Source organism: Hyperolius riggenbachi, chromosome 7 (assembly GCF_040937935.1).
Source record: "Hyperolius riggenbachi isolate aHypRig1 chromosome 7, aHypRig1.pri, whole genome shotgun sequence".
In the NCBI taxonomy this organism is placed as follows: Eukaryota; Metazoa; Chordata; class Amphibia; order Anura; family Hyperoliidae; genus Hyperolius; species Hyperolius riggenbachi.
In genome coordinates, this window is record NC_090652.1 from 73,536,737 (window position 1) to 73,551,630 (window position 14,894).

General features: G+C 44.2%; 1 protein-coding gene across 2 annotated transcripts in view; it reads left to right on the forward strand.

Moving 5' to 3' along the window:
* KREMEN2 (kringle containing transmembrane protein 2) overlaps positions 1-14,894 on the forward strand; it is a 79,781-nt gene that overhangs the window by 28,742 nt on the left and 36,145 nt on the right. For both annotated transcript variants that reach the window (XM_068244094.1, XM_068244093.1), the window contains exons 5-6: positions 5,330-5,483; positions 12,725-13,057. In XM_068244094.1, coding sequence (XP_068100195.1) covers positions 5,330-5,483; positions 12,725-13,057 — 487 coding nt within the window. The remainder of the gene's footprint in view (positions 1-5,329; positions 5,484-12,724; positions 13,058-14,894) is intronic.

Genomic DNA, 14,894 nt, shown 5'->3' on the forward strand with positions numbered 1-14,894 from the left:
ATGAGGGGGAGCAGCACAGTGCAGCTGAGTTGGTGCGGGGGTGGAGAGAGGATGAGGCTGACGAGGCAGAGGAGGATGAGGACAGCAGCACTGCCGTCGATGTGCCAGCAGACGTGGCCCGCCTCTTCCCAATGGCAGCGCACATGCTGACGTGCCTGCGCAGAGACCCCAGGGTGATCCAGATGAAGCAGAGGGAGGACATCTGGATCAGCATGATGTTGGACCCACGCCTCAAGGGGAAGTTGAGCCAGTTCCTGCCGCCTGCAGGAGGAGACCCAGCGCAAAAAATAAGGAGCTTGCAGCAGGCCCTTGTTGAGCGCTTGGAGGAAGCCTTCCCCCAGCCTTCCACCCCCACTGTCCAGCAGCCAGCACAGAGGCAGCAGCAGGTGCCTGCATCCAGCAGCAAGCGCCCCACAGACCTGCTGTCTCTCAGCCACGAGCTCTACAGGACTGTAGAGGCTCCGGCAGCAGTGACTAGAGAGGAGGTGCATGCAGCAGCATCCTCCACCGGTCACAGCCAGCGCCTGACCCGCATGGTGGCTGACTACATGGGGTCCTACAGCGGGCTTGACAGCGATGCCCCTGTTGATCCCATGGAGTATTGGGTCAAGCGCCTGGAGATCTGGAGCGAGCTGGCGCAGTACGCCCTGGAAGTGCTGTCCTGCCCCCCTTCCAGCGTGCTGTCCGAGCGCTGCTTCAGTGCAGCTGGTGGTGTGGTCACCGAGAAACGCTCACGTCTGTCTCACAAGTCTGTGGACAGACTGACGTTTCTCAAGATGAACCAGGCGTGGGTGGAAGGCGAGTTCCTGGCCCCTGTTGTCGGCGAGAGGGGGACATGAACTGGCTAAAAACCATCGTTAATGTGCCTTACCACCCTTTACCACCTCCTGGCTCCTGCTCACTAAGCCAGCCTGGTTCACTTTGACTATTACGTCGCCTGCAGCCACACATTTTACACCTACAGTGGGCTGCTGTGTACTGCCCTTCTGCTGTCTGTCTGTGTTTCCCACTGCCAGGGTACACAGATTTACCTTCTGCTGCCACTCTGCCACCAGCTATTACGTCAAAAAATAGCTATATCTGTGTAATTGGTTGTAAAACCAAAACTACAAAACCATTACAAAAAAAAAAGGTTTAATTTTTCTGAGGTGCCCGGGTTGAAAACTGTGTTGTCCCAGTTGTGTATTGGACACGATGTGGGCTGCACGACCGCTGTCTGGGACCTCCTGTTGTGTTCATTTACGGCCTGGTATCACCGCTAGGTACCAGGGCTATTATGTCACGCTGCCTACCTGCTGCCACACTCACACTACTCCTCCATTCCTCCTGCTGCTGCTGCTGTCTGTCTGTGTTTCCCACTGCCAGGGTACACAGAATTAGCTTCTGCTGCCACTCTGCCACCAGCTATTACGTCAAACAATAGCTGCTCACATTACTCCTCCATTCCTCCTCCTGCTGCTGCTGCTGTCTGTCTGTGTTTCCCACTGCCAGGGTACACAGATTTACCTTCTGCTGCCACTCTGCCACCAGCTATTACGTCAAACAATAGCTGCACACATAATTACTCCTCCATTCCTCCTGCTGCTGCTGCTGTCTGTCTGTGTTTCCCACTGCCAGGGTACACAGATTTACCTTCTGCTGCCACTCTGCCACCAGCTATTACGTCAAAAAATAGCTATATCTGTGTAATTTGTTGTAAAAACAAAACAAACCCCCCCCCCCCCCCAAAAAAAAGGTTTAATTTTTCTGAGGTGCCCGGGTTGAAAACTGTGTTGTCCCAGTTGTGTATTGGACACAATGTGGGCTGCACGACCGCTGTCTGGGACCTCCTGCCTGCTGTGTTTATTTACAGCCCTGGTATCACCGCTAGGTACCAGGGCTATTATGTCACGCTGCCTGCCTCATTGACTGCCTGCTGCCACACACTCATCCTCCTCCTCCTGCTGCTGAATTTACCTCCTGCTGTCTGTGTGTTTCCACTGCCAGGGAGCACATACAATGGCGCTTCCAACATGCGTGCGCCACCAGCTATTTGTTACGCTCAAAAATAGCTGCATTTCTTTAAAAAAAAAATTTGAAAAGAGAAATAAGTGAAGAAGAAGACGATATAGAAGAAGATGAAGAAGATGAAGAAGATGAAGAAGAAGATGAAGAAGAAGAAGATGAAGAAGAAGATGAAGATGAAGATGAAGAAGAAGAAGATGAAGAAGATGAAGATGAAGAAGAAGATGAAGAAGAAGATGAAGAAGATGAAGAAGATGAAGAAGAAGAAGATGAAGAAGAAGATGAAGATAAAGAAGATGAAGAAGATGAAGAAGATGAAGATGAAGAAGATGAAGAAGAAGAAGAAGATGAAGAAGATGAAGAAGAAGATGAAGAAGATGAAGAAGATGAAGAAGATGAAGAAGAAGAAGAAGAAGATGAAGAAGAAGATGAAGAAGATGAAGAAGAAGAAGAAGAAGAAGATGAAGAAGAAGAAGAAGATGAAGATGAAGAAGAAGAAGATGAAGAAGAAGATGAAGATGAAGAAGAAGAAGATGAAGAAGATGAAGAAGATGAAGAAGAAGAAGAAGATGAAGAAGATGAAGACGAAGAAGAAGATGAAGAAGATGAAGAAGATGAAGAAGATGAAGAAGATGAAGATGAAGAAGAAGAAGAAGATGAAGAAGAAGATGAAGAAGATGAAGAAGATGAAGAAGAAGAAGATGAAGAAGATGAAGAAGAAGATGAAGAAGATGAAGAAGATGAAGAAGAAGAAGATGAAGAAGATGAAGAAGAAGAAGATGAAGAAGAAGAAGAAGATGAAGATGAAGAAGATGAAGAAGAAGATGAAGAAGATGAAGAAGAAGAAGATGAAGAAGATGAAGAAGATGAAGAAGAAGAAGATGAAGAAGATGAAGACGAAGAAGAAGATGAAGAAGATGAAGAAGATGAAGAAGATGAAGAAGATGAAGATGATGAAGAAGAAGAAGATGAAGAAGAAGATGAAGAAGATGAAGAAGATGAAGAAGAAGAAGATGAAGAAGATGAAGAAGAAGATGAAGAAGATGAAGAAGAAGAAGATGAAGAAGATGAAGAAGAAGATGAAGAAGATGAAGAAGATGAAGAAGAAGAAGATGAAGAAGATGAAGAAGAAGAAGATGAAGAAGAAGAAGAAGATGAAGATGAAGAAGATGAAGAAGAAGATGAAGATGAAGAAGAAGAAGATGAAGAAGATGAAGAAGAAGAAGATGAAGAAGAAGATGAAGATGAAGATGAAGAAGAAGAAGAAGATGAAGAAGATGAAGAAGATGAAGAAGATGAAGAAGATGAAGATGAAGATGAAGAAGAAGAAGAAGAAGAAGAAGAAGATGAAGAAGATGAAGAAGAAGAAGATGAAGAAGATGAAGAAGAAGATGAAGAAGATGAAGAAGATGAAGAAGAAGAAGATGAAGAAGAAGATGAAGATGAAGATGAAGAAGAAGAAGATGAAGAAGATGAAGAAGATGAAGATGAAGAAGATGAAGATGAAGAAGAAGAAGATGAAGAAGATGAAGAAGATGAAGAAGAAGATGAAGAAGATGAAGAAGAAGAAGATGAAGAAGAAGATGAAGAAGATGAAGAAGAAGATGAAGAAGATGAAGAAGATGAAGAAGAAGAAGATGAAGAAGATGAAGAAGAAGATGAAGAAGATGAAGAAGATGAAGAAGAAGAAGAAGAAGAAGATGAAGAAGATGAAGAAGAAGAAGATGAAGAAGAAGAAGATGAAGAAGATGAAGATGAAGATGAAGAAGAAGAAGATGAAGGAGATGAAGAAGATGAAGATGAAGAAGAAGAAGATGAAGAAGATGAAGAAGATGAAGAAGAAGATGAAGAAGAAGAAGATGAAGAAGAAGATGAAGAAGATGAAGAAGAAGATGAAGAAGATGAAGAAGATGAAGAAGAAGATGAAGAAGATGAAGAAGATGAAGAAGAAGAAGAAGATGAAGAAGATGAAGAAGAAGATGAAGAAGATGAAGAAGATGAAGAAGATGAAGAAGATGAAGAGGATGAAGATGAAGAAGAAGATGAAGAAGAAGAAGATGAAGAAGAAGATGAAGAAGATGAAGAAGATGAAGAAAAAGAAGATGAAGAAGAAGAAGATGATGATGAAGAAGATGAAGAAGATGAAGAAGAAGAAGACGACAATATAAAAGAAGAAGAAGATATAGAAGAAGATATAGAAGAAGAAGATATAGAAGAAGAAGATATAGAAGAAGAAGAAGATATAGAAGATAAAGAAGAAGAAGAAGAAGTATATACAGTACTGAACAAATTTCTGGACACAACTTCTCTTTTCAACTTTTTTTTTTTAAAGGAACATCCCCACATAATCACTTGCTGTTGTTACTTGGAAAAAAAGAGGTTTCTTGCATCATTCACCCTCAAAACAAGTGTTGGAAGCTATTTAAGGCCATTTCGAATAGTCAGCTCGAATAATGAGCTCGAATACCGACTCGAATAGTGAGCTCGAATTCCGAGGTCGAATCGAATAGTAAAAATTATTCGACTCGAATATTCGACTGACCTCGAATAATTTACTATTCGAATTCGACCTAACTCGAATTTTGAAAAGGGGTATTTGAGCACCACTAGTGATACATACAATTTTTAGTATAGACAGAATAGTCCCTTTAGGGCCAAAAAATATCGAGTCTTTTTGACAACTTTGAGACCATCTGGAGAGGTAAGCCGTCCATACATCTCTTTTTTTAAACTGTTTTTAATTATTTTATATTTTTTTTGGGCGCTCCAGACTCTGAAGCCAATTTAAAAATGTTTTTTTTTACCTTTTATTTATGTTAAGCATGTTTGCCCCTGTTAAAAAGCCGCTATCCCGTGGCAGAACGAGGGTTTTTTTACCCCCAAAATCCCCTGGGGCACATTGCAGGTTCCTTTTGGCTGCAGCTCTGCCTCTACACGCGTCCATTAGCGCGGATTGCGTCCTCTCCCGACCCCTCTCAGTCTTCCTTCACTGAGAGGTGCGGGGGAGAGGTGGCGATCAGTGCTGATTGACACGCATGGAGGCAGAGCTACAGCCGAAAGCTCTGCCTCCCTGGGCAGCAAAATCCACGACCAAGAAAGTTGTGGATTTTGCACAGGAGATTTGGGGGGTAAAAACCCCTTGTTTTACCGCGGGATAGCAGCGTTTTAACAGGGGGCAAACATGCTTAACATTAATAAAAGGTTTAAGTGCCTTCAGAGTCTTCAAGCCATGCAATACCAACATAATACAATCTCTTGTGCCACACCCACCTTATCATTCTGTCATCACATACTGTCTGAACGTCATATTTGTCCTTCCTGGCAGTTTGCAGGCGTGGAGGCCGGCTATGCGTGTTTCTGTGGCAGACCTGATGATGTCACCACCTTACAGAATGTCAGCAGTTCTCAGTGTGACCAGGTGTGCTTTGGGAGGCCCAATGAGCTGTGTGGAGGAGACGGCAAGCTGAGTGTCTATAGTGGTGAGTACGGCCCTGATGGGGAGTGGTTATGGTGAAATGTTAGGATTTGGGGAGAAGAGAGATATAAGAAGGCCCATTTTTTGGTCCCACCTATACATTCAGAAAGTTTCAGCCAATGCTCTGGTCCAAGGGGGTTAATTGCCCAATAGAGCGTTAATTGCAGAATGCTGACCTCATTGCCATGTGCGGACCTCCTTAGCCCAGAACATTAGAGGAAGGTCAGTAGTACTGAGTTTCCTACTTCCCACTTAATGCCTGAAAGAAACTTTAAGACAACCGACTCATCAAATGGTCCTCCAAAGTTGACCATATTACAGCTTGGTTTCTGCAGGTGTGCTGTATCAATGTTTTTCATGCTGTACATATCTGCTTTAATAAATCAGTTATTGTTTAATTTTGAGCTTCCTTCAGCAAAAAGTTACTATCTTAACCACTTGAGGACCTAGGGCTTTCTACCCCTTAAGGACCGGCCACTTTTTTTCCATTCAGACCACTGCAGCTTTCACGGTTTATTGCTCGCTCATACAACCTACCACCTAAATGAATTTTGGCTCCTTTTCTTGTCACTAATAAAGCTTTCTTTTGGTGCTATTTGATTGCTCCTGCGATTTTTACTTTTTATTATATTCAGCAAAAAAGACATGAATTTTGGCAAAAAAAATGATTTTTTTAACTTTCTGTGCTGACAGTTTTCAAATAAAGTAAAATTTCTGTATACATGCAGCGCGAAAAATGTGGACAAACATGTTTTTGATAAAAAAAAACCATTCAGTGTATATTTATTGGTTTGGGTAAAAGTTATAGCGTTTACAAACTATGGTGCAAAAAGTGAATTTTCCCATTTTCAAGCATCTCTGACTTTTCTGACCCCCTGTCATGTTTCATGAGGGGCTAGAATTCCAGGATAGTATAAATACCCCCCAAATGACCCCATTTTGGAAAGAAGACATCCCAAAGTATTCACTGAGAGGCATAGTGAGTTCATAGAAGATATTATTTTTTGTCACAAGTAAGCGGAAAATGACACTTTGTGAGAAAAAAAAAAAAAAAAAAAAGTTTCCATTTCTTCTAACTTGCGACAAAAAAAAATGAAATCTGCCACGGACTCACCATGCCCCTCTCTGAATACCTTGAAGGGTCTACTTTCCAAAATGGGATCATTTGTGGGGTGTGTTTACTGTCCTGACATTTTGGGGGGTGCTAAATTGTAAGCACCCCTGTAAAGCCTAAAGGTGCTCATTGGACTTTGGACCCCTTAGCGCAGTTAGGCTGCAAAAAAGTGCCACACATGTGGTATTGCCGTACTCAGGAGAAGTAGTATAATGTGTTTTGGGGTGTATTTTTACACATACCCATGCTGGGTGGGAGAAATATCTCTGTAAATGACAATTTGTTAATTTTTTTTACACACAATTGTCCATTTACAGAGATATTTCTCCCACTCAGCATGGGTATGTGTAAAAATACACCACAAAACACATTATACTACCACATGTGTGGCCCTTTTTTGCACCCTAACTGCGCTAAAGGGCCCAAAGTCCAATAAATACCTTTAGGATTTCACAGGTCATTTTGAGAAATTTCGTTTCAAGACTACTCCTCACGGTTTAGGGCCCCTAAAATGCCAGGGCAGTATAGGAACCCCACAAATGACCCCATTTTAGAAAGAAGACACCCCAAGGTATTCCGTTAGGAGTATGGCGAGTTCATAGAAGATTTTATTTTTTGTCACAAGTTAGCGGAAAATGACACTTTGTGAAAAAACACAATTAAAATCAATTTCCGCTAACTTTTGACAAAAAATAAAATCTTCTATGAACTCACCATACTCCTAACGGAATACCTTGGGGTGTCTTCTTTCTAAAATGGGGTCATTTGTGGGGTTCCTATACTGCCCTGGCATTTTAGGGGCCCTAAACCGTGAGGAGTAGTCTTGAAACCAAATGTCGCAAAATGACCTGTGAAATCCTAAAGGTACTCATTGGACTTTGGGCTCTTTAGCGCAGTTAGGGTGCAAAAAAGTGCCACACATGTGGTATCGCCATACTCGGGAGAAGTAGTACAATGTGTTTTGGGGTGTATTTTTACACATACCCATGCTGGGTGGGAGAAATACCTCTGTAAATGGACAATTGTGTGTAAAAAAATCAAAAGATTGTCATTTACAGAGGTATTTCTCCCACCCAGCATGGGTATGTGTAAAAATACACCCCAAAACACATTGTACTACTTCTCCCGAGTACGGCGATACCACATGTGTGGCACTTTTTTGCACCCTAACTGCACTAAGGGGCCCAAAGTCCAATGAGTACCTTTAGGATTTCACAGGTCATTTTTGTTTCAAGACTACTCCTCACGGTTTATGGCCCCTAAAATGCCAGGGCAGTATAGGAACCCCACTAATGACCCCATTTTAGAAAGAAGACACCCCAAGGTATTCCGTTAGGAGTATGGTGAGTTCATAGAAGTTTTTATTTTTTTGTCACAAGTTAGCGGAAATTGATTTTAATAGTTTTTTTTCACAAAGTGTCATTTTCCGCTAACTTGTGACAAAAAATAAAATCTTCTATGAACTCACCATACTCCGTACGGAATACCTTTGGGTGTCTTCTTTCTAGAATGGGGTCATTTGTGGGGTTCCTATACTGCCCTGGCATTTTAGGGGCCCTAAACCGTGAGGAGTAGTCTTGAAACCAAATGTCGCAAAATGACCTGTGAAATCCTAAAGGTACTCATTGGACTTTGGGCCCCTTAGCGTACTTAGGGTGTAAAAAAGTGCCACACATGTGGTACCGCTGTACTCAGGAGAAGTAGTATAATGCGTTTTGGGGTGTATTTTTACACATACCCATGCTAAGTGGGAGAAATATCTCTGTAAATGACAATTGTTTGATTTTTTTACACACAATTGTCCATTTACATAGAAATTTCTCCCACCCAGCATGGGTATGTGTAAAAATACACCCCAAAACACATTATACTACTTTTCCTGAGTACGGCGGTACCACATGTGTGACACTTTTTTGCAGCCTAGGTGCGCTAAGGGGCCCAACGTCCTATTCACAGGTCATTTTGAAGCATTTGTTTTCTAGACTACTCCTCGCGGTTTAGGGCCCCTAAAATGCCAGGGCAGTATAGGAACCCCACAAGTGACCCCATTTTAGAAAGAAGACACCCCAAGGTATTCCGTTAGGTGTATGGCGAGTTCATAGAAGATTTTATTTTTTGTCACAAGTTAGTGAAAAATGACACTTTGTGAAAAAAAACCAATAAAAATTAATTTCCGCTAACTTTTGACAAAAAATAAAATCTTCTATGAACTCGTCATACACCTAACATAATACCTTGGGGTGTCTTTTTTTTCTAAAATGGGGTCACTTGTGGGGTTCCTATACCGCCCTGGCATTTTACAGGCCCAAAACCGTGAGTAGTCTGGAAACCAAATGTCTCAAAATGACTGTTCAGGGGTATAAGCATCTGCAAATTTTGATGACAGGTGGTCTATGAGGGGGCGAATTTTGTGGAACCGGTCATAAGCAGGGTGGCCTTTTAGATGACAGGTTGTATTGGGCCTGATCTGATGGATAGGAGTGCTAGGGGGGTGACAGGAGGTGATTGATGGGTGTCTCAGGGGGTGGTTAAAGGGGAAAATAGATGCAATCCATGCACTGGGGAGGTGATCGGAAGGGGGTCTGAGGGTTTGGCCGAGTGATCAGGAGCCCACACGGGGCAAATTGGGGCCTGATCTGATGGGTAGGTGTGCTAGGGGGTGACAGGAGGTGATTGATGGGTGTCTCAAGGTGTGATTAGAGGGGGGAATAGATGCAAGCAATGCACTGGCGAGGTGATCAGGGCTGGGGTCTGAGGGCATTCTGAGGGTGTGGGCGGGTGATTGAGTGCCCTAGGGGCAGATAGGGGTCTAATCTGATAGGTAGCAGTGACAGGGGGTGATTGATGGGTAATTAGTGGGTGTTTAGGGTAGAGAATAGATGGAAACACTGCGCTTGGGTGGTGATCTGATGTCGGATCTGCGGGCGATCTATTGGTGTGGGTGGGTGATCAGTTTGCCCGCAAGGGGCAGGTTAGGGGCTGATTGATGGGTGGCAGTGACAGCGGGTGATTGATGGGTGGCAGTGACAGGGGGTGATTGATGGGTGGCAGTGACAGGGGGTGATTGATGGGTGATTGATAGGTGATTGACAGGTAATCAGTGGGTTATTACAGGGGAGAACAGATGTAAATATTGCACTGGCGAATTGATAAGGGGGGGTCTGAGGGCAATCTGAGCGTGTAGGCGGGCGATTGGGTGCCCGCAAGGGGCAGATTAGGGTCTGATCTGATAGGTAACAGTGACAGGTGGTGATAGGGAGTGATTGATGGGTGATTGATGGGTAATTAGTGGGTGTTTAGAGGAGAGAATAGATGGAAACACTGCGCTTGGGTGGTGATCTGATGTCGGATCTGCGGGCGATCTATTGGTGTGGGTGGGTGATCAGATTGCCCGCAAGGGGCAGGTTAGGGGCTGATTGATGGGTGGCAGTGACAGGGGGTGACAGGGGGTGATTGATGGGTGATAGGTGATTGGCAGGTGATTGACAGGTGATCAGTGGGTTATTACAGGGAAGGACAGATGTAATTAATGCACTGGCGAATTGATAAGGGGGGGGGGGTCTGAGGGCAATCTGAGCGTGTGGGCGGGTGATTGGGTGCCCGCAAGGGGCAGATTAGGGTCTGATCTGATAGGTAACAGTGACAGGTGGTGATAGGGGGTGATTGATGGGTAATTAGTGGGTGTTTAGAGAAGATAACAGATGTAAACGATACATTTGGGAGGTAATCTGACGGCGGGTTTGCGGGCGATCTAATGGTGTGGGTGGGTGATCAGATTGCCCGCAAGGGGCAGGTTAGGGGCTGATTGATGGGTGGCAGTGACAGGGGGTGACAGGGGGTGATTGATGGGTGATAGGTGATTGGCAGGTGATTGACAGGTGATCAGTGGGTTATTACAGGGAAGAACAGATGTAATTAATGCACTGGTGAATTGATAAGGGGGGGGTCAGAGGGCAATCTGAGCGTGTGGGCGGGTGATTGGGTGCCCGCAAGGGGCAGATTAGGGTCTGATCTGATAGGTAAAAGTGACAGGTGGTGATAGGGGGTGATTGATGGGTGATTGATGGGTAATTAGTGGGTGTTTAGAGGAGAGAATAGATGTAAACAATGGATTTGGGAGGTGATCTGATGTCGGATCTGTGGGCGATCTATTGGTGTGGGGGGGTGATCAGATTGCCCGCAAGGGGCAGGTTAGGGGCTGATTGATGGGTGGCAGTGACAGGGGGTGATTGACGGGTGATTGATGGGTGATTGACAGGTGATTGACAGGTGATCAGGGGGATAGATGCATACAGTAAACAGGGGGGGTGGTCTGGGGGGGGGGGTCTGGGGAGAATCTGAGGGGTGGGGGGTGATCAGGAGGGGGCAGGGAGCAGGGGGGGGGATAAAAAAAAAATAGCGTTGACAGATAGTGACAGGGAGTGATTGATGGGTGATTAGGGGGGTGATTGGGTGCAAACAGGGGTCTGGGGGGTGGGCAGGGGGGGGGGGTCTGATGGGTGCTGTGGGCGATCTGGGGCAGGGGGGGGAGAAATCAGTGTGCTTGGGTGCAGACTAGGGTGGCTGCAGCCTGCCCTGGTGGTCCCTCGGACACTGGGACCACCAGGGCAGGAGGCAGCCTGTATAATACACTTTGTAAACATTACAAAGTGTATTATACACTTTGTATGCGGCGATCGCGGGGTTAACATCCCGCCGGCGCTTCCGTATAGCCGGCGGGATGTTGCGGCGAGCGAGCGGTGACAGGCGCCGGCGGAGGATCGCGTCACGGATGACTCTGTGGGTGAGGCCGTCCTGAAGGGCTCCACTTCCCCGCCGCCCCTGTGTAGTGGGCGGTCGGGAAGTGGTTAAGTTCAGAGAGAGTATCCTTCAGAATTTAAAGAGACACTGAAGCGAAAAAAAATGTATGATATTATGATTTGTATGAGTAGCACAGCTAAGAAATAAAACATTAAGATCAGATACATCAGTGTAATTGTTTCCAATACAGGAAGAGTTAAGAAACTCCAGTTGTTATCTCTATGCAAAAAAAGCCATTAATCTCTACGACTTTCAAAGTCATGGAGAGGGCTGTCTTTTGACTTTTATTATCTGAACTGTAAGTGAACAGTTTTCTTTTTATCTGCCAGAGGTCATTAGTTCACAGACTGCTCTGAAAGAATCATTTTGAATGCTTAGTGTTGTGTAATCTGCACATATTATAGAATGATGCAATGTTAGAAAACACACTATATTCCTGAAAATAAAAATATGAGAATATTTTACTTGCTGCTAATCTTCTAGTAATTATTCATAGTACACAACCAATTCATTGTATCATATATTTTTTTTTTCGCTTCAGTGTCTCTTTAAAGGACACCTGCACTGTCTGAGAGGGATATGGAGGCTGCTGCCATATTTATTTCCTTTTAAACAATACCAGTTGCCTGGCAGCCCTGCTGATCCTCTGCCTCTAATACTTTTAGCCATAGATCCTAAAAGAGCATGCCGATCAGATGTTACTGACTGAAGTCTGACTGGATTATTCTAGGTACACACCATACAATTTACTGACAGATTTACTGTCAGATCGATTATTTCCAACAGGTCCGATCTGATTTCCAAACAATTTTTCGATCGATTATCCATTCACTTATATGGAAAATTAATAGTAAAATGTATAGAAAACCAGATCGGACCTGTTGGAAATAATCGATCTAACTCTAAATCTGACAGAAAATGTGTACCTAGAATTAGCCACATGCTTGTTTCAGGTGTGTGATCCAGACACTACTGCAGCCCAGAAATTGATTAAGATGAAATGGCAAGGCAAGCTATCACTTTTTGCCCACCTCTAATGGTCACTTGACTTTTTTAGTAAGATTTGGTGGTGGGGGGGTTAGCATCCACTAGGCCCCTAGACTCTTTCCAGGCCCTAGACAACTGCCTAGGTGTGCCTTGTGGACAATTCAGCTCTCCTGGCTGCAGCCAAAGAGATCAGTAGGGCTGCCAGGTAATCGTCTGGTATTGTTTAAAAGGGAATCAATATGGCAGCCTCCATATGTTTCTTAGTTCAGGAATTATTGTTCTATGTTTACCCAAGGTCACAATGTACACTGTACTCTAATTGTGATTTAATTTTCTTTTCACAGTGTTTGTGGGAGCATGCACTGGTAACTTTTCCTCCACATCAGGCGTCCTCTACTCTCCAGACTTCCCAGATGAATACAGTCCAGGAAGTGCCTGTTCTTGGGATATCCGCCCTACTGGAAGTACCGCCATAGAGATTCAGTTTCGCTTCTTCCACGTTGAAGATCCAAACGATGTTCTAGAGGTGAGAGGTGGACAAGGTGGAGGTTTCCTCGCTCAAATAAAGGGAGGCCAGGATCCTCCCCATAACATCACCTTCCCAACCGGACACATCCACATTACCTTCAAGTCTGACCGTGTGAGGAATGGTCCGGGATACGTTATAACGTACAGAGGTGAGCACAATGAAGTTTCAGCTGCACATATGGGGCCTCGTGGACTCATAGTATGTGTTTTATAAGGTGCTTATTGGTTGGCAAAGGTAACCATAGCCATGTACCAGTCTGCCAGTAACAAATAAACCGACAAACACTTATATTCCTAAAGCGGGATTGTCAGCCGTACAATCAAATTCCATTTACCCACTGTTCTGTGTTTATTATGTAGTCTACATCCTGCTCTGCATGGCAAGCATTCCAACATAATCATACATTTTTCTGCTGTAATGAATCTCATCTCAGTCAGCCTGGCTCCTTTCTAGTACATTTCTGGGAAGAGGGAAGCTTGTTCTCTCCCCTCCCACTTTCCTACTCCTCACTGATTAGCTGAGGGCAGTTCAATGTAACACAAGGCTGAGAAGGGAAATGCACCTCCCCCCTCTGCAGAAGCTGCTGAAATATGATTTATGCTGTGTTCACATGTGTTTACAAAGCAAGTTGGATGTGATAGTGCAGTTTCTAGTACAGAGCTCAGTGGGGAGGAAGGTGGGAAATGCATACACCATTTCAGGCATAGGAGACAAAAAAGAGTAATGGAGGAAATTACATCAGGATTGGTTTCAGTTAGAGGCAGTAAAGATGGAAAATGTCTGGAACAGTTTTCTCTTTATTTAATTAATAAAAGTCACTGAAATCAAAACATGGGACAGTGCAGTACATTTTTGGGATAGGATGGATGTCCCTGCTGCTTTAAAAACTGGATAGACCAGCACCCGAATGGGGACAGACGTGTGCTAGAGTGGAAAGACCCAATAGCCCTCAGAGGGTCAGCAAAGTCCAACACGAGAAGTCCACAGCACCACGTCAGTAATGTATAGCTCTTTTATTAAAAGAAATACAAAGAGATAGCCATAACAGCGACAGACGCTGTTTCGGACAAAGTCCTTCCTCAAGCTGTATCAGGCTCTCTCTGAAATACAATCCAATTGCTACTCCTATATATACTAGCTGTCAAAACGACATAACCAATCAGGATGCAGGGTATATGGAGGACCTGATGGGGAACTGCAAGAAAGCCAAGTAAGCTACACCCACTAAGATGAAGAGCCAATCGCTGTCAGACCCAATAATTCAAATATTCCCTTACCTCCTCCTTCAACTGACAAAAATGTAGAGGACCTGATGGGGAACTGCAGCTCACTCCCCGTGTGCCATGCCAAAACACTTCCTGGAACGTCATGGTGACATCATGACGTACGCATTGACGCATGCGTAAACGTAAATATACGCGTCAAAAAATCTGCATGATTACATGCGTACAAGTGTCTGCGCATGCGTAAAAATGTCCGCATGAATCCCAAAAGTGGGAAATAGAAAAAATGCAAAAAGGCACAATCAACATGTACACAAGTATAGTTTTGGCATGGCACACGGGGAGTGAGCTGCAGTTCCCCATCAGGTCCTCTACATTTTTGTCAGTTGAAGGAGGAGGTAAGGGAATATTTGAATTATTGGGTCTGACAGCTATTGGCTCTTCATCTTAGTGGGTGTAGCTTACTTGGCTTTCTTGCAGTTCCCCATCAGGTCCTCCATATACCCTGCATCCTGATTGGTTATGTCGTTTTGACAGCTAGTATATATAGGAGTAGCAATTGGATTGTATTTCAGAGAGAGCCTGATACAGCTTGAGGAAGGACTTTGTCCGAAACAGCGTCTGTCGCTGTTATGGCTATCTCTTTGTATTTCTTTTAATAAAAGAGCTATACATTACTGACGTGGTGCTGTGGACTTCTCGTGTTGGACCCTGCTGCTTTAAAGGGAGCCTGAAGTGAGGGAGGCATATGGAGGCTGTCAT